Genomic DNA, 26,612 nt, shown 5'->3' with positions numbered 1-26,612 from the left:
GCTGGTCTTAGCTATCAGAAGACTCAAATGATTTGAAACTGAAGGTAGTTCAGTTTCAGACAATTTAGACGCTTGTTACCATTCTAAAAAAATAGGGAAAAAGTAGAGGTGGCATGAACAAAAACCTCCGATCCAACCATGCATAAAATATAGTAAGACTTACACACTGCCTCTTAAATAGAGGAGTTTTGTCTGCCATTGTTTGGGTATGGTATGCAATCTGGGGGTTGATTTTGGTCAACAAACAGCATCTATAGCAAAGAAATGTAGTTCACTAAAGCTGTCTGATTTTTTAGGTACAGTAATACGAGGTTCCCAAATACAAGGCAGTAAATGCAGCATACTACCTAAGAAATGTTTTTAAGTTGACAAAAAAAGAGTACATTTTTAGATATAGTATACAGAAATTGATGTACTGTATACATGCAAAAACATTTCGAATAGCATGAATCAGCCTATGCAACATAATCGTTATTACACAATACAGCATCAGGGCCTGATTCTTCATTCTTTACATTCATAATAATTCCCTTTGTATGAACATTTGCAAAATTCATCCCTTATTTTGTCTAGCCATAAACTGTACCCCACATTTTCCATAATTAATTAATGCCAGACAGTAGTCAGGACAAGGTATTTTTATACCTATAGCTCTTATTTTTACATGGTTCTAGGCTCCCAGCTGTCCCCTTCATTCCTAGATTCATGGCCACCTACACGGCAGAGAAATCTAAACATAAGCATAGGAGAAGATCAATACTATAGGCAGGGCTGGAAGCACTGCTTATTTTTAAGGTTGCCCAATATTTCTCATTATAAGATGCTGTTTTCAGTTGTCTACAACTCTAACAAACTTTGATCGTTCAGGCTGAAATTTTACATGCTGGATATCTATCTCAGGCTGACACTTTAAAAAAAAACCCAGCTAAAAGAGTTCAGCTGTTAAAGAGAACAAGGCTTTGGGAAATTACATTATTTTGCCCATGTTAAAACATTCTGGTAACTTGGTCCTTGAAAAGCTCTAGTGTCACAGTTCTTTGGAGCAGGGACTTGACATTTGGCAGGAGGGTGGCCTTTGTGTCAGGGATGAGCCTTTTGTCATCTCTGAGCAAATCTAATTGGGCTAAGTTATAAGCCTTTGAAAGATCACAGTTCTCACTTGCTCAGTAGATGCCTTAGACTCCTTAGATTTTAGCTTTAAAATTTAAATTAGCTTTTAGATTTAAAATCTCAGAAGATTCCATCTGCACTGAGCATGCTGCAGCCTGGGACTAAACAGGACTTTCCCTGTAACTGCAGCTTTGTGTGGCTGGGGTCCATGCAGGGTCCAGGTCCAGGTGCCTAAACTGAGACCAGGAGACTGTCTTGTGCTCTCAATTTCCTGCTAGGCTCAGGCTGTGTGGAGAAGGGAGCTGCCTGATTTGAGGGGGGTCAAAAACTGAGGGTGGGGAAGTAGTGGGACAAGGAGGCTGGTGGAGGAAGAGGGAAACTGGGCCTGGGAATTTGGGGAGAAAGACTGGGAGCTGATGAAGGAAATGAAGGTGCTGGGAGCCAGTTAGCTAGCAAGATGTAGGGAAACACTGAGATCAGATGAGCTGGGTACGGGGAAACTGGGACTGGCTGGACAAGGAGACTGAGACTCAGAACCAATGGGGCAGGAACAGAGCTGATCATTGTATTTTCAACAAAACAGTTTTTTTTAGGGAGAAGTCAATTCTTGGAAACCCTTTGCCAGAGCATGTTTCTGTGAAACTTTCAGTCCAGGATGGAATTTCTGTTGTGTAGGAGAGAAAGAGAGAACCCCACCTCAGAATAGCCAGGTATTTAGGATACTCACCTGAGATAAGAGAGAGCTGGGTTCAAGTCCCTGATCTAAATCAGGCAAAGCAGGGGCTTGAACCTGGATCTCCCACATCTCAGCAGTCAATGCCTTAATCACCATGCTAATGGCTATTCTGGGGAGTAGGGTGTCTGGTTTTTTAATTATTTTTTTTAACAAAAAACAAAGTCCCACCCTCATGCAGAACAGGGAATTTTTGAAATCTCAGAATTTTTCACAAATAACGATTTCCCACCTAAAGCTGGGTGGGAAGGAAGACATATGAGAAGGAGCAAGAGTGTGAGGGAAGAGACTGGGACAAGGAGCTGAGGGAGGGACTCAGGGGAGAGACTGAGATTAGATGAGGAACCTGGAGAGGGAGACTAGGACTGGAAGCTAGTGGGGAGATAGGGGTGAGACAGAATGGAAAAGGAGATGAGAACAAGGGGGGAACTGGGATTGGCTGGACAAAGAGACTGAGAACAAGGTGTTGAGGGGGGGAACTAGGATTGGTTGGCAAGTAAATTGGGACTGGGTGTGGACAGGGGGGAGATTGGGACTTGGTCAGCAAGCCCAGAGGGGAGACTAGGACTAGCTAGGTAAGGAGACTGGGATTCTCCAGGCATGAGAGTGCTTAGGAGACAGGCCCTTATGACACAGTGCTGGGGGTTGGTGGGAAGAGGGAGAACTGTAATGAGTCAGGGTTGTGTAATGAAGGAGGCTGTTGGCTTTAGGACCGCTGCTTCATTTGTTGCAGAAGTTGGGAGGTGTGTAGTGAATCGTGCAGGAGACTGCAGGAATAGAAAGGAAGGTCTTGTGGTTAATGCAGTTAGTTGAGTGCTGTCCTGAAGAATTGGATTCTATCTCTGCCTCTGTCACAGAATTCATATGTGATTCTGGGCAAGTGACTTGAACCAAACTTTCCACTTGTTATCACTAATTATGTATTTCTCATTTTCTGAATCCCCAGCTTGATACCCTGAGGTCTGATTTGCAGAAGTGCTGAACACTTCAAACTGCAATTGAAGTCACTAAAGCTGTGCTTTGAACATACAAAGGGCTATGTAATGCCAAGCATTCTGAAAATTCAGGTCCTAGGTGCCTCAAATTGGGCCCCAAATATTACTGGAAACTTTTAATCTTGACCCCCTATGTCTCAGTTACCCACCTGTAAAATGGAGATAATACCATCCCCTTCACAGGGGAGTTGTGAAAATATATTAATTATTGTTTGTGAAGTACTCATACTAGTAGTGAGTGCTACTGAAAAGCCCCATGAGTAAGTAAATAATTCTGAATTCAGAGCAGGGTTTGAATAGTGAGCAGTAAAAAAGGCATGGGAGCCATATACTGAACAATGAGGATAAAACAAAATACTGAGTAAGTGCTTATTAAGTGAATGAGGTAGGAGTCTAGAAAAATAGTATGTGATCATGTAATTGAAGACTGTATCATAATGCATTCTCACAAAGGGCCTGATTAAGGTTGCATAGGCAATCTTAATTCTGGAATTTCCTAAATTTTGAGTGCTTGATTTGGTAACCATAAAAATGTTATTTTAACGTAGGGTTTATTTTGTTTGTAACATAATAAAAAGAACAGACAACTAGCATAAAGCCATTCTACAGTAATTAAATTAGAGCATTTAGTAATAAGGCCAATATTAGGGGAAGAGACTCTAAAGCACATGCAATGATGAAAACCTATTTTAAGATGTCTTTTGGATAGATGGGGGAAATTTTAATGTCAATATTTTTAATATTCAAATGTACATGGAAACAATTAGGAAACACATTGTCTAAAGATGAAAGGTTGAGAATCTTATCTATTTTTAATCAGAAAAACATACGAGCATAACTTGATTGTCATTAAATATTTAAAATTACTTCATAGACTAAATTTCATTTTTATTTAACACATTTTATATATTTATAACACACACAGTTTGTGCAGGAAGCTCCCAATCTCTTCTAAAATATTCTAATGTATTAACCTTAATCATTTTTCATCTTGTTTATTATTAAGAGTAAATCTACACTGTTGTAACTTATACTATCTAACAATACAATAAAGAAGTAGCACTAGTAAACATTGTCATGTATGTATTATCAAAGCAGTTTATATTTAATAAGTTCACTTATAGGTGGGTTTTGGAGTTTTTTGCAAGAAAATGTAATGCTTATTTAACACTTCTGATCCTAAGAAATTACATTTCTTAGTATCACATAAGATATGAATCTTCTCCAAATCAGCTTGGTTCAGATATAGTAATAGTACAGTATGTCACATTGCCAAGTGCTATGTGATAGTGCAATGAGACCCTCTTTCATTACAGACACAAGGGGACAGATCACGTGGCAATCTTAACACTGAAAATTCTTGCTTTTGTGGGCATAGAATCTCAACCTATGTTTAGAGCTGGTCGGGAATTATGTACAAAACATTTTTGTCAGAAAATGCGGATTCATCAAAATCCATAAAACTAACTTTCCTCAAAACTTTTTGTCAGAAAGGTTCTTTCAGACCAGGATGATACAAGAGACAGCAAAATAGGGAGTTGAATCTGGGTCTCCCACATCAAAGATGAGTGCCCTAAACACTGGGCTACAAAGTAAGCTTCTTCCAAGTACTCTTGTTGGAACAATTCCAGTTTGCATAAATAATTTAATATTCATTGGGCCAGAGAGCAAGCAATAGAAACTGACTAAAGCTTGATACTCAGGACACTCACAGGGGATGTGGGAAACCCACTTCAAGTCCCTGCATCTCCCACATCCCCGATGAATGCCCTAACCACTGGTTGGGGCTCTCATTTTTCACAAAAAGGAGGTGTCATAAATATAAAGGGAAGGGTAAACCCCTTTGAAATCCCTCCTGGCCAGGGGAAAGCTCCTCTCACCTGTAAAGGGTTAAGAAGCTAAAGGTAACCTCGCTGGCACCTGACCAAAATGACCAATGAGGAGACAAGATACTTTCAAAAGCTGGGAGGAGGGAGAGAAACAAAGGGTCTGTGTCCGTCTGTATGCTGGGTCTTTGGGGATAGACCAGGAATGGAGTCTTAGAACTTTTAGTAAGTAATCTAGCTAGGTATGTGTTAGATTATGATTTCTTTAAATGGCTGAGAAAAGAATTGTGCTGAATAGAATAACTATTTCTGTCTGTGTATCTTTTTTGTAACTTAAGGTTTTGCCTAGAGGGGTTCTCTATGTTTTTGAATCTAATTACCCTGTAAGATATCTACCATCCTGATTTTACAGGGGGGATTTCTTTATTTCTATTTACTTCTATTTTTTATTAAAAGTCTTCTTGTAAAAAACTGAATGCTTTTTCATTGTTCTCAGATCCAAGGGTTTGGGTCTGTGGTCACCTATGCAAATTGGTGAGGCTTTTTATCCAACATTTCCCAGGAAAGGGGGGGTGCAAGTGTTGGGAGGATTGTTCATTGTTCTTAAGATCCAAGGGTCTGGGTCTGTAGTCACCTAGGCAAATTGGTGAGGCTTTTTACCAAACCTTGTCCAGGAAGTGGGGTGCAAGGTTTTGGGAAGTATTTTGGGGGGAAGGACGCGTCCAAACAGCTCTTCCCCAGTAACCAGTATTAGTTTGGTGGTGGTAGCGGCCAGTCCAAGGACAACGGGTGGAATATTTTGTACCTTGGGGAAGTTTTGACCTAAGCTGGTAAAGATAAGCTTAGGAGGTTTTTCATGCAGGTCCCCACATCTGTACCCTAGAGTTCAGAGTGGGGGAGGAACCTTCACAGGAGGTCTCAGTTTTATCCTGAAATTTTTTGAAATCTTGAAACTTTTCACAGGATGGTAAAGCCTATGCTATATTAACATAGTTTTTTGAGGGATCCTAAGTGAGAGGATATGGAGCCTTACATCTCCAGGTGACCTGTTAGAAATTAGAAACCAGCCCAGTTCAGTGGCAACAGAAAGTCATTGCCATCTGAAGACTATTCAATGGTCTGGAAAAAGTAAGTGCTCTCAGTCCAGTTCCAAGAGGACAGAAGTTTAATTCACAAGAGGAGTAACTTGGAATATTGGTGCTAATTTACATCAACAGTGGCAGTCTCAGTAGAAGACAAATTCTCACCGTAGTTACCACATACGTGTAGTATTTCCACACACCACTCCAAAGTTCTACAAGAGTAACCCTGTTCAGTGTTCGCAAAAAGAAAAGGAGTACTTGTGGCACCTTAGAGACTAACCAATTTATTTGAGCATGAGCTTTCGTGAGCTACAGCTCACTTCATCTGAAGTGAGCTGTAGCTCACGAAAGCTCATGCTCAAATAAATTGGTTAGTCTCTAAGGTGCCACAAGTACTCCTTTTCTTTTTGCGAATACAGACTAACACGGCTGTTCCTCTGAAACCTGTTCAGTGTTGGGCCCCAAAGATTGAATGGACATTGAAACTAAACTTTTTGCTGGCAGGATCAAATCCTGGCCCTATTAAATTAAATACCAAAACTCCAATAAATTTAGAAAGGACCTACTCTTGGGCCTAACTGGTATCTCCAGGTCAGAGCTGAGGTATATTGGGAAGGCTGCATTTTACTGTAATACCTGTTCTCTGTGTATTAGGCCAAATAGTATGGTTTCCAAATCTTGTCAAGAGCCTTCCCTGAGTCATAAAACTACCATACAAAATTCTACTTGCTTAATTCAGCATATCAGACTGTTCATATGTTAGTTTTCAATCTAATAATGTGAAAGAGCTAAATTTATTCTATATTAACATAAATAATCTGAAATTAAGTGTTTTCCATCTTCTACCCTTCCTTCTAAGGACATAATGAGGGACCAGGCTTTTTAGAGATAAGGTTCTTTTATTTTCTCCTTTTTACTTAGTGGAAAGGAATTTCTGTAGTACAGCTATCTTCCAGAGACTGCCCCCAAACTTTGTGCACTTTTACATAGGTATTGCCTTGCCTCTTCATTGGGAGGGAGTCTGTAGCTCAGAAGACTGCGCCCTTTCTTCTCGACTGCTGCTGTTCAGAGCAGTCAGCCAAAGCATACACTCTTCGGTCATGTAGGCTGATTACTGTGAACTCGCTGGTTTTTAGTCTTCTGGAGAAGAACCTTCTCCCCTCTGCTAGGATGTCAGGGAAGCACTTCATAAGCACGTAATATCACCAGCATCCAATTCCATTACATAACATTTAGTCTGGGCAATGTCTGTCTCCATCCTAGTGAGAAGCTGGGCAACTGTGCAAACTATACCCTGCCATGTCTTCTGTCCTCAGGATTCAGTTATGCCTACACAGCAGCAGAGCCCTGGTGGGTTGGGCCCTGGTGACTTTTCCTTTAAAAAAAAACAAAACCCTGTGATATTAATAAAATTATCTTTAATTTTTCCCCAACAACAGCAATAGACATCTCAATTAATAAAAATGGAAAATGCTTTCAATTGATGGAAATAAATTGACCATAAATTCACTAGCATACCTTGTCACATTCAAATTGTGAAAACGAAAAAAGACTGTCGAAAATTCAATTTAGCATTACAGAGATTATTGCAGCACAACAGCCCTGTATCTGTAATAGTGTATAAAAGCACTTCTAACAGTGCATCAATTTTCACAGCCATTTAGTAGATTAGAAAGCAATTGTAAACAGAGTGAAACTCACATTAACTCCTGTCAACAGCCTGCCTTTTTCTCAGTTATGGATTTGTTTGAAACAACAGTGAGGTCTAAAGCGATTTCATCAACATCACAGGTTGTATTATAAATATGAATGAACCCATTGTAATGGAATGCATAGTAATATATGGCAGGCGTTTGTCCTCCCTATCATTGTAACAGCTTCTGTAAAGGAAGAATAACTGTGACATAAGGGAACATGTCACCCTCTGTGAGAAATAATTCCTCATGTTGTGAAACAGTAATTGTATCAAGAAATAGGTTTTTAAACTGCCCTTAGTTTTATATTCTAATAGTGTACTATTAATACCTGTCTGGTATTTCTTTTAGCTGAAACCAACCAAAAGTTACATAACAATAATCGAATATTTTTTAAATGATCTCATTTAAATAAAATATCCTTCTACTTTTTTTTTTTTTTTAATTTTTGGCAGGTTATTTTTCTGATCTATGCTTAAAAGCATTAGATCAGTAAGAGTAAAAGGGATACTTTATCTAAATAGAAAGCAGTCAATTAGCCTGGAAGCAATTAAAATGGAATTGATTTTTAATCATAGATGGAAATTCATCTTTACAGAGTTGAAGGTCCTCCATATAAAATGTAATTTAGAGTAACATTTGTTTTTTTCCAAAAGAAAAAATGTTTTTGATTTCTCTTACTACACTATGGCAGAGTTTGGAGTAGCAGACATTTTCCAATGCATATTAGATTACTAAACAGGGTACTAGTGCATATCTTTTTAATTGCTTGGCTCTGTTAGCGTGCGTATTCATTTTCTCTGAGATAAGGGCATTTTCTATTCTGCGGCTTAATTTCTCTTTTGTTAGAAAAGCATGACTTTTAATAAAGTTTTTACATAGCAAGCATTGTCTTACTTGCAACAGTGTATAAAACCGTAGATTGGTGTTTCTCATTAGAGATGAGTACAGTACTGTAGATTTCAGTATTGAGGTACTATAGTTAAATAGCATGCTGTTTGTACTTGATTGTACCTTCTCTCTGATCTTAGAACAGAGTTGTGAGATGTTCTATAAAACTTAATTTTCATATGAGGCAAAAGTTAATATTTCATGTTTGTGATCATAAACTCTCCTAATGTAATAATCTTAATAATTAGAAATCCATGGCTGTGATTTGCTGAAGATTGAGAGGATTATTTGAATATTCATCTTTTATCAGCGCTTGCATTTTATGATGCCTATGGAAATGCACTGAGTAAATTATTCACACTGAATAAATTTTGCATGCAGGTTTTACTAACACAGCTAAAAAATTGCTCCTAAATTCATTCAGACAGATGAATATTGTTCTCCGGGAGTTTGTATATTTTTGGTTTGATAGCTTATTTGGAATCATACTTCCTAACCTGCAAATATTTACATTTCATATTTTGCAGGTAAGGCAGTATAAATTCAAGTTCCAATAACAGACATTTCAAATTAGGGAACATCTTTGTTTTACCCTGCAGCAATAACCTTTTTCATTTTGTTTTCCCATATATAGTGTAACAGCTATAGTAGGAAGAAAAATAATTGATTAGATCAATGCATTTTTTATAATTAGAGAAAATATTGTAGTGATTCTACATCTAGGTTTAAACTACTTTAAGCCAATACGAGTATAAAGCATATCACAAACCGTTGGCACTGTATAAATAATAATAAAGGACATTTATAAGCAGCTAAAGTGTCACATCAGCAACATTTGCTGATGTAATTCTGTTACTATGTCACCTGCTCGAGAGAGGTTGTGTGAAGTATCAAGCCCAAACTGTTTCTTCAGGAATTGGGGTATATCTGAAGAGATTTTAAATAAAACGTGCCCTGCATTTGCACTACATTTCTTAATTTTTAGCATGTTTTTAAAACTATTTTTCTAATATATATATTTTTATATGTACAAATTACAGGTGTCATCCGATGAAGTGAGCTGTAGCTCACGAAAGCTCATGCTCAAATAAATTGGTTAGTCTCTAAGGTGCCACAAGTACTCCTTTTCTTTTTGAAATTACAGGTGATCAGTCAAATGTAATTTGGGAGTATTTGACCCAGGATCCTGTGTACTGTCACCCGACTGTTGTGAGTGGACCCAGTCACTGGGTTTCATTGTTTCCAAGTCAACTGGGTCTGGATAGAGCTAGACACTGTTACTAGCTTCGGAATTTTAGGGCATACTCCCAGGTTCAAACCTTTTATCTAACATCTTTCTTTGAGATGTGGGATGCCAGCCTCAACCCCAGAATCAGTGTCTGAGACCTCCTGAGCCCCTCCACCAGTCTCTTACACATACTCCCTCAAGGCCTTGAGCACTCTACTCTGGGCTTCTAGTTTAACCTCTTTGCGGGACAATGTTGCAGGTAAGCAAGGAATACAGATATAGCAAAGGAATTTCTTAGCCCTGGTGATATTACTCTTAGAACGCTCTAGAGTTACAAATATTTGAAAACAACAAAAGTCATGAGGCACACTCTCCCATGGTCTGATCTCATCCTTTCTTGGAGTCCAAGTTTGTCAACATTTCAGACTGGGCAAAGTCCCTCATGCACATCATTCTCTGCACACAGAATCCTGCTCTTAAATAGGCCTTTCTGTCTCTGCCCTGTGCTCCACTGGGAAGCTCCAGCTCCCTCCCGAAGTCATGCTGGCCCTACCTGTGTAGAAAAAAACATAGTTTCTTGGGGGTGGGCCATCAGTTGAAGTTGACTCATTCAAAATGGATAGCCCCAATGATTAGTATTTCAGTGAAGTGTGAAGCACCTCTGCAGGCTAGGGTAGCTGTCTGGAATGCAGTACAATAGGCTGCCCTCAGGAAAGTTTACACATGTTCAACACATAATACAAATTCATAATTTGATACAGGCATATCCCACTCTGTCTCACACCATTCTGGGTGAATATCCTTATTCCCTTAGCAAATACGGTATGTGTTTCAGCAACCAAAAGCCCCCTACATAACTTCTCAAGCTGCATTCATGCTGACGGGGAAAAGATAACCATAAGCAAGCGTGCCATCTTGCATGAAGTCCATAGAAGAAGAATATGTAATTCAGGAGCAGATTCCTATATAAAAAAGAAGATTGTGGGGAATGATCCTGCACTGTTAATGGGGATGGACTAGATGATCTAATAATTTCAACTGAGTTATAACATTTATGATTATATATATATAAAATTCTCCTGTTACTGCTGGCAATCTTCTCAGTTATATAAAGAGAATACCATATCTTTGTAAGTTTAGTTAAAAAAAAAAAAAAGAGCTATCTGTAGCCAAAAGACACACATCCTTCTCCGTAACAACCTAACTGGAAACAATAATGCGATACCCACTTATAAATAAATAAGAGCATTAAGGGTCAGATCTAACTCTGATTAAAGTGAGTAAAAAGCTCCCATTGACTTCAGAGGAAGTTAGAACAGGCCCTACCTAGCCATGTTTAAATGTTACATACTGTAGTATATTTAGCATACATCATACTACACAAGTTTTAATTTATTTATTTCATAATACCAAACATAATGCAAATAGGAGTTTAAACAAATTTAAAATTTTTTAAATTAAAGAAAGACTTCTGTATTCTTATTCCAAATAAAGGTTAGTGCCTAAGAGGGGGAAAATATCTAGAATAAGAGTTGGTGTTGAAAGAAATATGGTTTATCAGTTTTACATATATCAACATGCTGAAAAGCCAAACTTGCTCTTAAAAACCACTTAAAATATTTTTTAAATGCAGAGGGCATAACGTGACATCTAATACAAAGTAAAAACAAGCAAATGATATATTTAAACTACTCTTTAATAGTTTATAAACAATTGTTTTATTCAGAATTTTTAAAATATATAGATGTACAGTGCCAGAAGAAGCACCTCTAAAATTCTATACAATTGAATGAATATGCTATAAGAATCACATCTATTTCGAATAGTAATCTTTCCATTTGATGCCTGTGGATTGAGCAGTCAGTAATTGTTTAGCATAAGTTTTTTTTAAACTGGAAAACTGTCTCTATGGTTAGTTATTTTATTACATGTGTCCAATCATAATCCAGTCCTTTTCCCCAAACAGAATGGAGTGCCAGCCAAGTATTACAGGCCATCAGCCCTTGGTTCCTCTGAAATATTGTTCCTCTTGATCTAGTTCATAGGACTGTGAAATGCTGTCACTATATTTTAAGAGGGTTACATGTTTATAAACGATGCTTTAAGTATGAATGAGAGACTTTTCATAAGAGAATCAGCTCTGCATATTTTCCAGGCCACATTTTCCAGAGTAGTTTGCTTTGCACCACACTATCCTGGAAATCTGACTCTATAGTGACATAAACATGTTCTTGGAGAATCATCCTAGTGATCCTCTGATGGCTTGAAGCTGATACAGAGGCTTTTATGTCACTCCCATTCTGTGTAGTGGAGAAAATTGGCACGGCAAGAGGAAGAAGTAGGTTCCCTTGCATGACATTAGTCCTCCATTGTTTTCTACCCCCCATTGGCCATTGCAGCCTAGCATAGGTTTAGAATAGCCCTCTGGCTGCGCTGGACTGTGTGTTCAGCCATATGTATGTGAGGTTGAGAAACAGAATCCTGAGCCCCAACCTGCAGTACCTGGTATGCACCTGCTGAATGACTACTAAGGTAGGATGTGAATAAGAGTAGCAGCCACAAATAGCTACTACCTAGATACAGATTGTAGGGTAGTGAGTCTGAGCAGTATGTGGACCAACTGGCCACTCCTCTATCTCAACCCCCCCTCAACTCACACAGAACAGACTACAGTAGAGCTGAGTTTCATGGCATGAAGAGGGCTGCAGAGTCTCCTGTGTAACTTCTGTGCATCAGCAGCACCACCCAGCACAAGTGGTTCCTCTTTATTGGGGACCTTTCATGGCTCCCAGGATTTTTTACCTTAATGGAGTGTTCATTTCCTCCTCTTCGTTCTTTCCTGTGCTGTAAGTACCTACTGCAGGAGAGACACAGACCTCTGAATGTTGGTCTGCCCAGTTCAAAAGCCTTTCATCTTTAACTTTGTTATTGTAGTGTTTTAGTCAGGGTTAGATTACTGTTTTCCAATGTTTGCATAGGATCAATGGGCTACATCCAGCAGCTTGTGTTACATATGAAAGTAATACAATTTACACAGAACCGAACATCCTCAGTCAAGCATCTGCGAATGGATTATGTACCTGCATATAAAAAAGTGCCTCATAAATTTAAAATACATTTCAGCAGGATCTCTTTCATGTAGTACAGCATTATTCCTGCATGCTTGGAAGAAGATGGAGCTATATGTAATTTGATATGGCAAGTGAAATTTTATTTCTTGTTTAGATTCTGAGAGGGATGTACAGCTCAGATTTACTTTTGAATGAAAGATGGAATGTTGCATAGGGCTTTTTTAAATGCACAAGTTTTGTGATAAGTTTATTTAGAAGTATGCAAAAGTTCCTCCATAGAGATCAGCAAAAAAGTTTCCCATTGTTTATGAATCTAAAATACTGCTACTCAAAAATAACATTCATTTGTGATTTCTGTTTTTCCCATAATGGTATTCTGGGTTCTTTTAACATTTTTCTCCCCTGATTAATATGCTTCCTTAAACTCTTTGTTTGATGGAATATTCTAATTTAACATTATGTTTAGCATGTTTACCAACTGTTTTTGTTTTTTTTTTACACTCTTGCAAATTTAACTTCTGGAGTTTAGTGGAGTGTGACATTTCCCCTCTCCAGTACTGAGATTCATTCTTACATGACATGGACAAATGGAGAAATAAATATATATAAAATGTGATGCTGTGGTATGATGCAAGGCAGAAAGGTTTCATCATCCTGAGTTTCACATGGATGTATTGCTTACAACCACCATAGCCACTTGGAAGTTAGAGGTTACCTCAAACAGGTGGTGATAAAATCTTTATGCCATTCCACACCATTGTTTACTTTTTTTTGTTTTCTGCATATGTTACTGAAACACTATTTTAGCAATGATTTAGAAAGTTTGCAAAACTTTCATTGAGACTTTTTAAAAAAAATTCCTTTGCTGTGTAAGGAAAGATGCCCTATTTACTATGAATTCAACCACACAGGGCTTAGAAGACGTTTCTAAAAATTTATTAAAGTAGCTTTTCTATATACACAGTCACATTTTTAAGAATGCATAACTAGAGGAAAAAGTGGGACATTTAAATGAGATTTAGGCACATCTTTTATTTAAAAGTCTTAAAACTGTGATTTGAAATATAATGCATGCCTTAAAAACGCAGATATCCAACACTTGAATAAGTACAGAATTATTAGTGATAACAGTAATTCCTTGTAACATATTATGTTACATCCTTAAATGTATTTTGAAAGCATTAACCAAAGGAAAGGGAAACAATCATGTAAACTAAATTTTGTATCCTGATATCATTCAGAAAAAACTATTTACAGTTTTGCTTCTTTTAATGTGTCCTGTTATAAATAAAATTTAGTTAAATTCTCAAAGTAATTGAGGAGAGAAAAATGTTTATAATTTTGATAAAGTATGAAATGATAACTTTAGTGATTGGTAAATCTCAGTGGGCATTGGTATAATCTTTTGTTCTCTGAGTTCTTGGGCTGTTCAAAGATTTAAATATAGAACTGAAATGCATTTGACCACTCAAACCCCAGGGAATTACCTTAAATTTGTATATTTCTCTGTGTCACTGATTGTACTTGTGTATTATTCTCTTAATTACCCCTCAAGTAATTTCTGATGTGTGATAATGTGCAGGTCAGTGCTCTGCAAGTCCTTCAACATGACCTTTCATTGAATAATTGTCCTATCATCACCTTGGTTCATGGCTGTATATTTGCTTGATTTTTTTTTCCTCTTACTCAGGTTAGCTTAGCAACCAGCTCACACATCTTTTATACTTATTATTCAAGTAATCACCCTCTGCAACACACAGAAGCATCAATTAAAGCATTACAATGAGGTACTGTGTTTTGTTCAGAATTCTGTGACATCAGGAGTTAAATTCCATTTACCATGATTCAGGCCTTCTTCAAGAGGCTAACCTGTATTTAAAAAAAAAATCTTCTAAACAAAGAAGTACCACATCACAAACTGCATGAAATGGATCATAAAATTACATTCTGCTCTTTTAAAAAGACACTTAAGCTTCTTTGAAAGATGCATCGATTTAAATGTAGCACTAAAATGTCTGATGGCTGAACATTCATTTTAGATTTAAAAAGTTTTGTCAGATGTAAATCCCTTTTATAACTGCTGTATTGATTCTTACCTGTTTTCTTCATAAACATTTTCTGGCTAATTTTCAAATTTGGGTGAATTTCACAGCAAATTATTATTAGAATGGGACTTGAGTACCCAGTAGCTGTCAAGATGGTTCAGTGATTTAATGTCAGTGTCCTGCAGCTTTGACTGTAATCAGCAGATGCTCTGGTATTACCATAAATGTTTTCTTAACCACCCCTGTCAAAAAAGGGAAAATATTTCCTGCTTGGAATCTACTGCTTCTGATTAAATTCAGTTTGGCTTCTTTTGCATAATTAATGTCCCATGATGATCTCTAACCTTTTGTTTTTAATATCGCCTCTTGGTCTAGACACACACTGTTTGCAGGGCTGCTCAGTTAAGTCAGAGCAGACAAAGGGAAGCTGAATGAGTTTGTACATGAGTCTTTATTTCATTAGCTCAGAAGTTCTGTACTTTATTCTGCCCTGAGTTGTGAAAGAACATGAAAGGTTCTGGTTCTTTCAATCTTTTTGATTGTGGTGTTGGCTCTCTGTTCTGATTCTGAAGGTTGTTTCTGTAAGTGCTCCTGGTTACATGGTTTAGATGTGCTGTACCACTTAAGAGTTCTGATTTAGAATTCACTTTGGGCACATCTTCACTGGCAACGTTAAAGCGCCTAGCTCTCCCAGCACTCTAAAAAAACCCACCTCCCTGAGGGGCATAGCTACCAGCACTGGTGCACTGTCACGTTACAGCCCTGAAACTTGCAGCGCTCACGGGGCTGTTTTTCACACCCGAGCGAGAAAGTTGCAGCATTGTAAAGTGCCAGTGTAGACAAGCCCTAAGCCTCAATCTGTAAATTATGATAAACATCCATTCTAATACAATCAAATAAAATGTATGTCTACACTGCCAGAAAAACAAAAAAACCCTGCGGCAACAAATCTCAGAGCCCCGGTCAACCAATTTGGGCTTATGGGCTCGCGCTACGGGGCTAAAAATAGCAGTGTAGACATTTAGGCTGATACTGGAGCCCCAACTCCAAGACCCTCCCCTCTCTCTCAGTTTCACAGTCTGGGCTCCAGCCAGAGCCCAAATGTCTACATTGCTATTTTTAGCCCCATAGCATGAGCCCACATCAGTTGACCCAGGCTCTGAGACTCACTGCTGCAGGGTTGTTTTTTTTGTTTTGCAGTGTAGATGTACCCTTAGTTATCTGACATATTGTGCATACCTGTTATGAGTTATAGCTAAAGTGCAGTTGTATAATTGATGAGGAACGTAGGCAACTGTAAATGCCACAAATCAATTTCTGATATTAAGCTGAAGTCTTTGTAGTAAAATAGATGCTATGACTCTAAACCTTAGACTGTAAAGTAATAAATGTATTTATCACTGGAAAGATGGTGGTAGTATGCCATTAATATTCTTAAATACAGCATTCAGGGGGCTGGTGCAACAGCTGAATAATTCACTTTCACCTATGGGAATGTGTCTAGAATCTGTCTCAGATCATAAGTAAATGGAATTTGGAACTCTCAAGACCAGCCTCAGTAGTAAATCATATCTCAAAAATAAAATCCATATTTAAATACAGAGGAAAGCCTGACTCCACACAAAGGTAATTTTTCTCATTTGTGGAATACAGTATGCTAGGAAATTGATAACATTACTTTCATGTGTGGTATATTGGTGTCATACACACAGTCCTGGAGAGCTCCCTCTGGCTTATCACTCACCAGGCTGTCGTGCTCATGGCCCATATCACTGGAGTCTTTAAGCCTCCTAAGTTTGAATAGTCAGGGATGATCCCCAACTTGGGTTCTCTAAGCACACTCTTGAAGTGCAGATCCTCTGTCTAGCTCCCCCTTCTGAGAGCTGAGACCCTGTGGTCCAACTACCTAGCCCCTGGGACCAGTGCTGACCCCTCAAGCGTGCTCACAGTTTAAGCACATCATATCCCATAATTGCAGCCACGTAGGTATTCTGGATTTACAGTTTGACTTTTCCAGGGCAGGCGATAGTGAAAACAAACAAACACAGAGACTTTGCAGAGGATTCTAAACATGATTACTCTTTACTTAGCAAGACAGAGACACAGCTCTAGACAAAATAATAAACATCTCCGTATACATTTCCCTTTCTCAGTTTCCATCACTTTGGAGAGTTCTTTGAGCTTGAACAGAGTCCTCTGCAGTGCCCAGGTTCCTTCAGTAGTTCATGGCTTCTCTTCAGAATCATGGAGTCAGTCTCTCCCACTAGGTCAGTTAGCTTCCTTCTTCCTTAGATGATCCTGCAGTTAAACAGCATAACCCCACTACAAAAGCATGCCCCTCTCTCCTAATCAAGCTTCCTGTGTGGCTCTTTCAGTCTCACAAATGTATGTTCCACCATTAAAACCTCTATCCTTGGTTCAGCTGTTGGGGATTTTCCACTCTCCACTTCCCCCTCGCTGCAGAGAGGCTTGGTCAAACTGTTTTCCCAGCTCAGGCAACATCACATGAGCATAGCCATTTTTTGGTTAGAGCACAGTTGTTGAGGTTATCAATTGACAATCTGGTGGTCCTTTCTGGCCTTACCATTGTCCCTGGTCTGGTAGCAATGTGGCACAGTATTTGTTAGCAGGTGGTGGATTCCACATACACTGGTGCCTTCCATGATTCAACAATTTCATAATTGTCAGAATTCAGAAGTCACATATAGACAGGTTCCCCAAATTGTTACAATTGGCAGTATAAAATGACAAATTAAATGCTAACAAACCAATCAATTTGGGGAATGCTTTACAAATGAGTTTGAGGTTGCAGTGTGAAATGTAAGATGCCAGTTATTAAGGTCAGCCAAAATTTACACAAATTAACAGAACAAGCTCTTATTAATTAATCATACTTTCCATGTGCATTTTCCATTGGAGGGATTGCTACATGCTGATTTGGATTGCTTTCCACTATGGATAACTCAGAATGATTGTGGACAGTTGCAAGTAGAGGTGACATGGAGATGAGAAACCAAAAGGAGTGGGCCACTTTGAGGCTCTTCAGGAAACGAAATGCAGGAGACATGCAGAAGCACAGTTTTCCAGTGGCACCATTGTGCCTCACCAGGAGCACAGGGAAGTAAAAAAAGGTTCAGTGTGAACCATCCCTGTTGTGGAACCAGCTCTATCAGCCTGAGTGGAAGGTGGAATGCCCTGGCTCTGCCTCCTCCCCAACCACTGTGTTAGTATTATATTTTACTAGAGGCCCTAGTTGAGATCAGGTCCCTATTGTACTAGAACTGTATAAACATGAACAAATGCCCTGCAGTTTACAGTCTAAGCAGACACACTAGACAAAGTGTGAAAGAAAGTATTATTCCCATTTTACAGATAGGGAACTGAGACACTGAGAAATTAAATGATACACAAAGTTAAACAGGAAATCTGTGGCAGAGCCAGGAATTGAACCCAGCGTTCCAGTTCAGTACCTTAAGTACTAGGCGACCCTTCTTCTTATATGGAGAGGTTTCTACTGCCAGAGCTAAAGTGTTGTAGTCCTTGTTCTAAGATATTTTAAATTTTCCTGTTTTGATATGTAACGGCTGCCTACGATGCACAAAGACTTACAGCTGTGACCAGCTTTTGTGCAGGGAAAAGCTCCTTGTAATCTTCTCCACAACTACCTTTTTGCATACCTGCACAAGGCCAAGTACACTTGTTGGATCATATTAAAGAAGTTCTGTATTAAAATCACAAATGAGTGTGATTCCCCAGAGTTTAAATTCCAGGATATTACTAATTAGGAGGTCTCTTGGTTTTTGGTACTGTTTCTCTCCCTCTATGTGTGAAACTTGCAAGCTGATGATTGCGTTAGTACATTCTAAGACAGAGTCTGTTCTCAAAGCAATTCACAGAGAGAGAGACTCAAAGCAATACTCTGTAACAACAAAAACAGCACCCAGAGACTCCCCGCCCTTTTGTTGTATTAACAATTGTGATTAAAATAGAGATAGAGGATGTATATGGATGGATGCTTGGTGTGGATAATAACTGAATGATCAGGGAGGTGCCAGCCTAAGAATCCAGTGTCCATCGGCTGAAGAAGGCATCAAGTGGAAATAACCAGAGGACCCGCGGAGGGCAGACTGGAATCCACCCAACAGCCTCAAGAATGGGAGAACCAAAGAACAAGATAACATCTAGCAGCACGGAGCCGTCAGGAATGTGCTATCTGCTGATTGATTCAGCAACATCATGATGAAGCAATTCCCACAGACTGGCCTAGGAATAAATTCCTATAAAAATAGACTCTAGAAAGTGAGAACTTTGGGGGATCTGATTCTGCAAACCAACTTCCAGGAGCATCAGATGAGCATCTGACAAGGCTCTGCTCCCTCCTCATGTCCAGGCCACCTGGCCAGTGGCTTGGCATGAGCAACTCTAAGGCTGGTAACTATGATAACAACCTTGCAGAACCTCTGTGTGTGTGTGTGTGTGTATGAATGAATGAATGAATGTGTGAGTAAATATGAGATTGAATGGAATGTTATAACTATAACTGTTTACTATGAGTCTTTCTGTATTCACAATAAATGTGGTATTTTGCCTTTTCTCCTTTAATAAGATCCTGCTGGTTTTTAATTTATTGGTATAACACACTGTGGCCCAAATATAGGAAGTCAGATAGTACAAATATATAGCACTAATATAGTGCTTCATATTAGGTATTCTGAAAGCACTTTATAATTATTGAAGATATTTGCAGTATGTTTTGTGCACAAGGAGAGGAAAGAGCTACTTCTTCTGTGTCTTTGCTTTATTGCTTCCTAATTTTTAGCTTTGGGTAAGGGTCGCCTATCTAGTGGTTTACATTATCGTCTGTTACACACTTTCGGACAATGTGCTGGCTTGTTTTTGACCTATATCTAGTTATTTGCAACATATATCAGATGCCTAGAGTGGGTTGTAAGAACAAGAAGCCTATTTGATTACCAAGGTTTTAATGGTCAAAGTTGCATGTACTAAGTTAATTCCGCTTTTTCCCCATGCCCAATTTGTTCACAAAGGCAATCCTGGTTACCAGTTTGTCCCAGATAAACTTTATAAGTAAGTCATTTTTCTGATACAGAAAACTAGGAGTTTGAAGCAAGCAAGAAAGGAATGTACAGAGGCACCAATTTTAGGGAAGTACAAAGCATTTTTTAAGACATCATAAAAAAGTTTTAAAAAAATGTGTTGATCTCCTTAAGACTTAGAGCTCTGGTCATATGCACCATCTTCTCTTTCCTGTGGGTGCTCGACCCCGCCCCTCTGCCCCTGGTCCCGTCCCCACTCCACCCCTTCCATGAGGCCCCGCCCACTGCCCTGCCTCTTCCCAGCCCTTCCCTGCCCCCATTCCAACCCCTTCCCCAAAGTCTCTGCCCCCTCCCTGCCAATATTCCAACCCCTTCCCCAAATCCCTGCCCCGGCCCCGTCTCTTCGCCGCCTTCTCCCCTAAGCACACTACGTTCCCGCTCCTCACCCCCCTCCCAGAGCATGCTAATGCTGCCAAATAGCTGTTTGGCAGCAGCCAGGTGGGAAACACTGGGAGGTAAGCAGAGGAGTGGGGATGCGGCGCGCTTAAGCGGGGAGGAGGAGGTGGGGAGGGGAGCTTGGCTGCTGGTGTATGCAGAGCACCCACTAATTTTTCCCCTTGGATGCTCCTGCCCCGGAGCACCCACAGAGTCAACACCATCTCTTTGGGAGGAACAGAGGAGGAATTTTAAAGCGTCTTTGCTAAGTGTTCCTCTGTTGCCTTCTGCTTTAGACAACACCCTAACAGTGACCCAATTTCTGGCTTCAGACAGAAGTGAAGGCAAGGGATGGGAAACACACAATCGTAACAAATTATACAGTAAATAAGAGTTTCTTTAGAGTAGTTAGGGCTTTAGTTACAAAATGTAAAGTATGATGATTACAAATAATTGAGAGTTAAAACTCTTGGTTACTAACCATTAGTAAAAAAAATTCCTAAATAAATTGTTATGGTAAGTTAGTCAGTCAGTGGAAACTATAGTAGAAAGGAAACATGCTAAACATGTCACATGTGGATATACAACAAGTAGGTCAGAGCTTTGGGGTTTGTTTTTGTTTTTTTATTTCCCCACAGTCATTATAGCATGGGCTTCTTTACTGTGTCCTTTTCAGATTTTGTGTCTCCTTTCAGATTGGTCATCTTCATCAGCACTTCCCAAACAGTATTCATCCAGCTATCCTCTGAAGATGCATGTGGATTTCCCCTTGTCACAGAAATTTAATTGTGCTACTAATAGGTTATCTGTTTTGCTTAAATTCTTTGTCAAAATGTTTCTTGAAGTCAGTATTCATTGATAGATAATGGATAGCCCAGGAAACTGAAGTCCTTTGTTTATCTACTGCATGAGTACAACACAAGCAGGAGTAACCTTTTAGGGCTGCAAGGTATAATTAAGTGCCTATGATCTGTAATTCTTCCCCTCCTATTGAAACTGCCAAAAATATTTTCAATTATTGCCAGTCGCAGTGGTGGTGGCTTTGTAATACAACCATCTGTCTACTAGGAACATGGCTGAGGGCACCAAATCATATAGTTGTCTGGTGGTAACTTCTTTCAATCTCTTTTGACCTGGACTGGATTTGAAATGGCAACCTACAACTGAATGATTCTCTATCACAGTACCAATCCTGTGAACCTATAGACATTGCTTATGCACAAGGAAAAAGCCAATTAAGAGACTATGTTCTAACAATTTAGAATGATCTTAAGGCATGTTGCCTCCTTGGGAGTCCACTGTAATTCCAGAAATAATATTTTTCTCAGTTGATTGTTGTTTTTCACATGTTTGAGAGAAGTGGGAAAACTTAATGCCCTCACTATCAATCCTCTTCCTGCGTACATTGGGGCAAATCCATAACTCATCATCCACCTCAAGTAGCATGGCTGGGTGCAACCCTTCGGGGTAAATGGAGGAGGAATGACAGTCAAATCCTGCCCCTCTCTCACCTAGCTGAACCACACTGTTTCCTGTGCCCCTGGGCTCTTCACATCCACTGAGATAGGGTCAGGGTTGGTTTATACCATTATTTTTAAACTTAGAAATGTATTTAATCTAAAATTGTGCCCAATTTCTTGGTTAATTTTGAAGTTAATTGATAAGCTTTGAAGCCATTCCTAGATGCACCCCAGATTTTAGTTAAATCTTGGCATCCTAAAGTTATTATAGTAGCTATTGTCATTGCTAAGGTATGGGGGAAAGAAAATAGATTAGTATGATGGATTGAGAAATTGCTTCCAACTCTACATGTATGCAAGGTTTGGTTAGAGAAGAAATTGGGAGAAAAATTGAATGAAAAATCAGAGGCAGCAATTTTGAAGATGATTTTTGAGGAGGTAGCAGCAGTAGTCAAGTAGGTGAGAAGAAATTGTATATATTATCTAATCTGAACTGTGAAACCTTTGATTTAGACTCTGTTGAATGGGAAAGTCAAATTACGGTCCAGTGTGGTTCATTTTTTCATAAATTACTTTATTCAGTGCTCATAATCAAACACATTGTTTTTTGAAAGCAGAGGAAATTCATGCTAAATAAGTCAGTCCCCTTTCATAACATTGTTTAGTACTTTAGTACATCCCTCTTTTCTTCCCTCTGAAACAAAGAAAAATATTTTGTATCTCCTGCTTCTGAACACTTAGTAAAATTCAGTTACCTGAATTTATTTATTTGAATGTTTTATTCCTTTAAATTCCACATTCTTTCATACCAGGAAGAGCAGCAACTTTTAAATGAATGAAATGCATATAACAGGTTGGGTTTTAAAAAAAAAATCCACTCTTCAGTAATGCAATTGAGTGCCTCATTAATTCTGGTGGTGTCATCTGTTTTTGATTAGTAAGGTTGTTGAGCATCCATTGTAAAGCCTTAAGGTGCAAGAAATTACATTTCAAATGTATGGTGGCGTCATCTAAGTGCAGTTGACAGTTCATCAGGTGTTAAGGCCATGGCTACAGAGTAGAAATGAAATAAGTTGTTAGCAGCCCACAGCACTTTTTTTGCAATTCAGGAACAATTTCTTATCCTGACTTTGTCAATCAAAAACATTGTTGGAAAAGCTATTAAACTAATAAAAAGTGACACTAAAGTATATTAAGTGTCTTCTGCTGTGCTATAGAGGGAGGAGATATATCTTGTACTTTATGAGAGCTATGATGCAATACACAAGGTCTCTGGCTATTGCAATTTTTCTGATTACTTCTAAAAACTACTTCTGGATATTAAGAGGGCAATGCACAGAGCAATAAACAAGACCTACTCCATAATGAATAGTCCTGATTCTACAAGCTGCATATTTTTGCTGTTTACTATCACTCTGCTATACTCAGGATTGGAAAGCTGTACTTGAGTGATTTCAGTTAGTAATGTCAGAGTATTGGACCGTCTCCATAGAAGGCACATCTCTGTTTAGCAACAGTTTTTTGCCATCAGTAGTTAGGTATAGACTCTCGGTAACATGGTGCAATATGTGGAGCTGAAAGACAATAATTTAGGAAATATTCCCTTCGGCCACTGTAGTATTTGCCCTGTGTAAATCAGAGATTCAATTAGGGAAATGTAATAAGATTACAGCTACATTTCTTTTCTTTCAGTTATAATTTTATCATGTCCCACACTGAAAACTATGATCATGTAAGCATACAATGCTGTTGTATTAGTCTCTCTCACACATTTGTTGCTTTATTTTTTTAATCAAAAGTAATTCGTGTACAAACAGTATAAAAATATTTACATAAAAAATCAAGTGTCTTGAGTATCAAGAAAGTGGGCATTCTGTTGCAATATAATAAATCTATTTAAACATTTTTTTAAAATGTTAGCTATTTGTCAGTGGTTAAAAAAATCATACCTCTACTTCAGTAAATCTTGAAGTCATTTGTATTCAGTATTAATTGTCCTATATTCCAGGAGTAGGAGGGGTTTAAAAATCTCCAAAGGATAAAGCATAAATTTGCTCCACGAAATTCATAGCAAGTCCCCAGTATTAGTGTTTCTTCTCATTCACGCACTTTACACTTTTTCTCATTCAGAGAAAATAAGTATCCCTTCATAGCCTATATGTATATCATTGTGTGCTGTTCCATGCTAGATCACCATTTAAACGGAGGAAAGATATTAAGCACAATTTTCCATTAACTGAATTTCCTGAGCTCTGCTGTTCATCAAAATAATTTAGGAAGACTTGTGTCTGGATAATACTAGCTGGATTGCCTTAGGTGATCTGAAGATAATTTTGAATTTGTTTTTTACACCAGAGATTTGTTTGTTTGAAAGACTAAAAATTAAGTGTTCACATTCTATGTTTATAAAACAAAGAAATTATCCCAAAGTCCTTACTCAGACAAAACTCTCTGGAAGTCAGTTCAGTAACATGTATTTCAGTAGCAAAAATATAAGAATCTCTAGACAAATCAGATGATCTCGTAACAATTCTTTAATAACTTATTTTGATGAACAGCAGTGCTCAGAAAATTCAGATGTGGGAAAACTAAACATTAATAGATTGAATTTTGAAGACAATGGGAGTTTTACCTAATTAAGAACTACAGGATTGAGTCTCAGTTTTGTTGGTCTTTCCATTGTGCTAAGAGTTTCATATCATAAACCCTGTCAGTTAAATAAATGTGTGAGAACAACTGAAGCAACATTGGTTCGGGATTATTTTTTCTTATGTCTTTAAAGGGGAACAACATCTGTCCGGTTGCTTTTTCTTGGTTTATCCTGCTGATCAACTCACTCCCTCCTAGTAGCTATGGTGAGTCAGTAATGCAGCGGGTTTCTTCTGGCTCTCTTTTTAATTACAAAATAGCGTATAGTGTATTTTACAACTCTAGCCATCCTGTTACTAAACAAGCTGTGTTTGGAGGGGGTGGGGTGGGGGGTTACATGAATGAAGGAAAGGAGGATTTGGGTCTATATACTGTCCATGTCAAGGGAAGTAGAGTATGGGAGATTGATCTGGGCCAGTTCTTGGCAGAATAACAATAGTTGGAGGCTTAGCCATATCTATTTAGTCTTGGTCGGTGCTGGTTGTTTTCACTTGAATTTTTTCAGATGCAGGTGAAATAGGGTTTGTCACAATGTCACTGCTTGTCCTGTCAGAAGGTATATGTAAAGAGAAGTCTTGCATATACTCTGAAGGAAGGAAGTCATGAGTGTATTGTAAACTCCTGTAGGATCGAATATTTAATGGAGAATCAATGTAGAATGCAGAGCACTGTTCTGAGATGCTCTTGCTTGCCTGTTCCAGTTAGGCTGTTGTACTGTAAACCACTTTCCTTTTGGCATCCACTGTCAGCCCCAGGTACAGAGCAATGCAGTGTCCAGCCTTGAAGTGAGAGACAATACACTTTCAACAGCTCTTTGTCAAAAAGGAGCTGGTAGATTTTTCCTATCCACATGAAGGTGGAAAAAGGTATTTTTTGCCTCTCCTCTGACATTGGCATCCAAATAGGGAGCCAAGTCTTACACAACTGCCACATTGCACACTATCTTGATGATCAATGAACATATGCCTTTCACTGAAAGAGTAGGCATGAGTTCTACTAAAACCTCTAAATGCTTTCCCTCATCTCTCCCTCCATCTACTAACCGATATCACTTCAATTCTGCTTGTGTTCTTCATCCGCATGCTTAGCTCCTCAGGATATGGGAGAAGCTGGGTGATATGTGCTTTAAAAGATTTGTGTCTATGAAGCCTTTGGGATATGTCCAAGAGCAATGTGTGGAACAATACAACAGTAGTAAAGTCAAAATCATTAGGATTAACAGTGTATCACCCATGGCTTTTGGTAGCTTTAGCTATAAATTCATAACATTTGCCTTATTTCCTGTAACCAGACTGATTAAGGAAAACAATTTATCACTCTTCTCTTTATAACAACCTTTTACAGACTTGAAAACTGTTATCAAATCCCCCCTCTTCTCTTCTCCAAATTAAACAAGCCTAATTTTTAAAATCTTTTCTCATAGGTTATTTTTTATAGACTGTCAGTCATTTTTGTTGCTCTCTTCTGGAATTTCTCCAATTTTTCCACATCATTCCCAAAGTGTGGTGCCCAGAACTGGACAGAGTACTCCAGTTGAGGTCTTATCAGTGCTGTGTAGAGTGGAAGAATAACTTCTTGTGTCTTGCTTACAACACTCTGCTAATACATTCCAGAACGATGTTCACTTTTTTAGCAACAGTATTACACTGTTGACTCATATTTAGTTTGTGATCCACTCTAATCCCAAGATCCTTTTCTGAAGTACTCCTTCCTAGGCAGTCATTTCCCATTTTGTATTTGTGCAGTTGATTATTCCTTCCTAAATGTAGTATTTTGCATTTGTCCTTGAATTTCATCCTATTTATTTCAGACCATTTCTCCAGTTTGTCAAGATCATTTTGAATTGTAATCCTGTCTTTCAAAGCGCTTGCAACCCCTCCCACCAGGGTGTTGTCCACAAACTTTATAATTGTACTCTCTATGCCATTATCCAAATAGTTTATGAAGATATTGAATGGAACTGGACCCAAGACAGATCCCTGAGGGACCCCACTCGATATGTCCCTCCCCCTCCAGCTCGATTGTGAACCATTGATAACTACTCTCTGAGTATAGTTTTCCAGGCAGTTGTGCACACATCTTATTGTAGGTTCATCTCTAAACTATATTTCTCTAATCTGTTCATGAGAAGATCATGGGACACAGTATCGAGAACTTTACTAAAGTCGATATATATCTCATCTACTGCTTCTCCTCTATCCACAAGTCTTGTTACCCTGTTAAAGACATGTTAGGTTGGTTTGACATGATTTGTTCTTGACATATCCATATTGACTTTACTTATCACCTTTATTTTCTTCTATGTTTACAAATTGATTGTTTGCTCCGTTATCTTT

The 26,612-nt window shown here is 38.5% G+C and overlaps 1 protein-coding gene across 5 annotated transcripts in view; it reads left to right on the top strand.

Annotated features, from left to right (window-relative positions):
• The window catches only part of DIAPH3 (diaphanous related formin 3), a 530,405-nt gene that overhangs the window by 486,479 nt on the left and 17,314 nt on the right, over nucleotides 1-26,612 (top strand). The window contains exon 29 of one of the 5 annotated variants that reach the window (XM_075128873.1): nucleotides 24,410-24,482. The exons of the other annotated variants lie outside the window; for them this stretch is intronic. Coding sequence (XP_074984974.1) covers nucleotides 24,410-24,474 — 65 coding nt within the window. The 3' untranslated portion in view covers nucleotides 24,475-24,482. The remainder of the gene's footprint in view (nucleotides 1-24,409; nucleotides 24,483-26,612) is intronic. 5 annotated transcript variants of the gene reach the window in all.

This window comes from Caretta caretta, chromosome 1 (assembly GCF_965140235.1).
Source record: "Caretta caretta isolate rCarCar2 chromosome 1, rCarCar1.hap1, whole genome shotgun sequence".
NCBI lineage: Eukaryota > Metazoa > Chordata > Testudines > Cheloniidae > Caretta > Caretta caretta.
The sequence above is the reverse complement of the archived record's forward strand: the minus strand, read 5'-3'. Positions and strand labels throughout refer to the sequence as shown.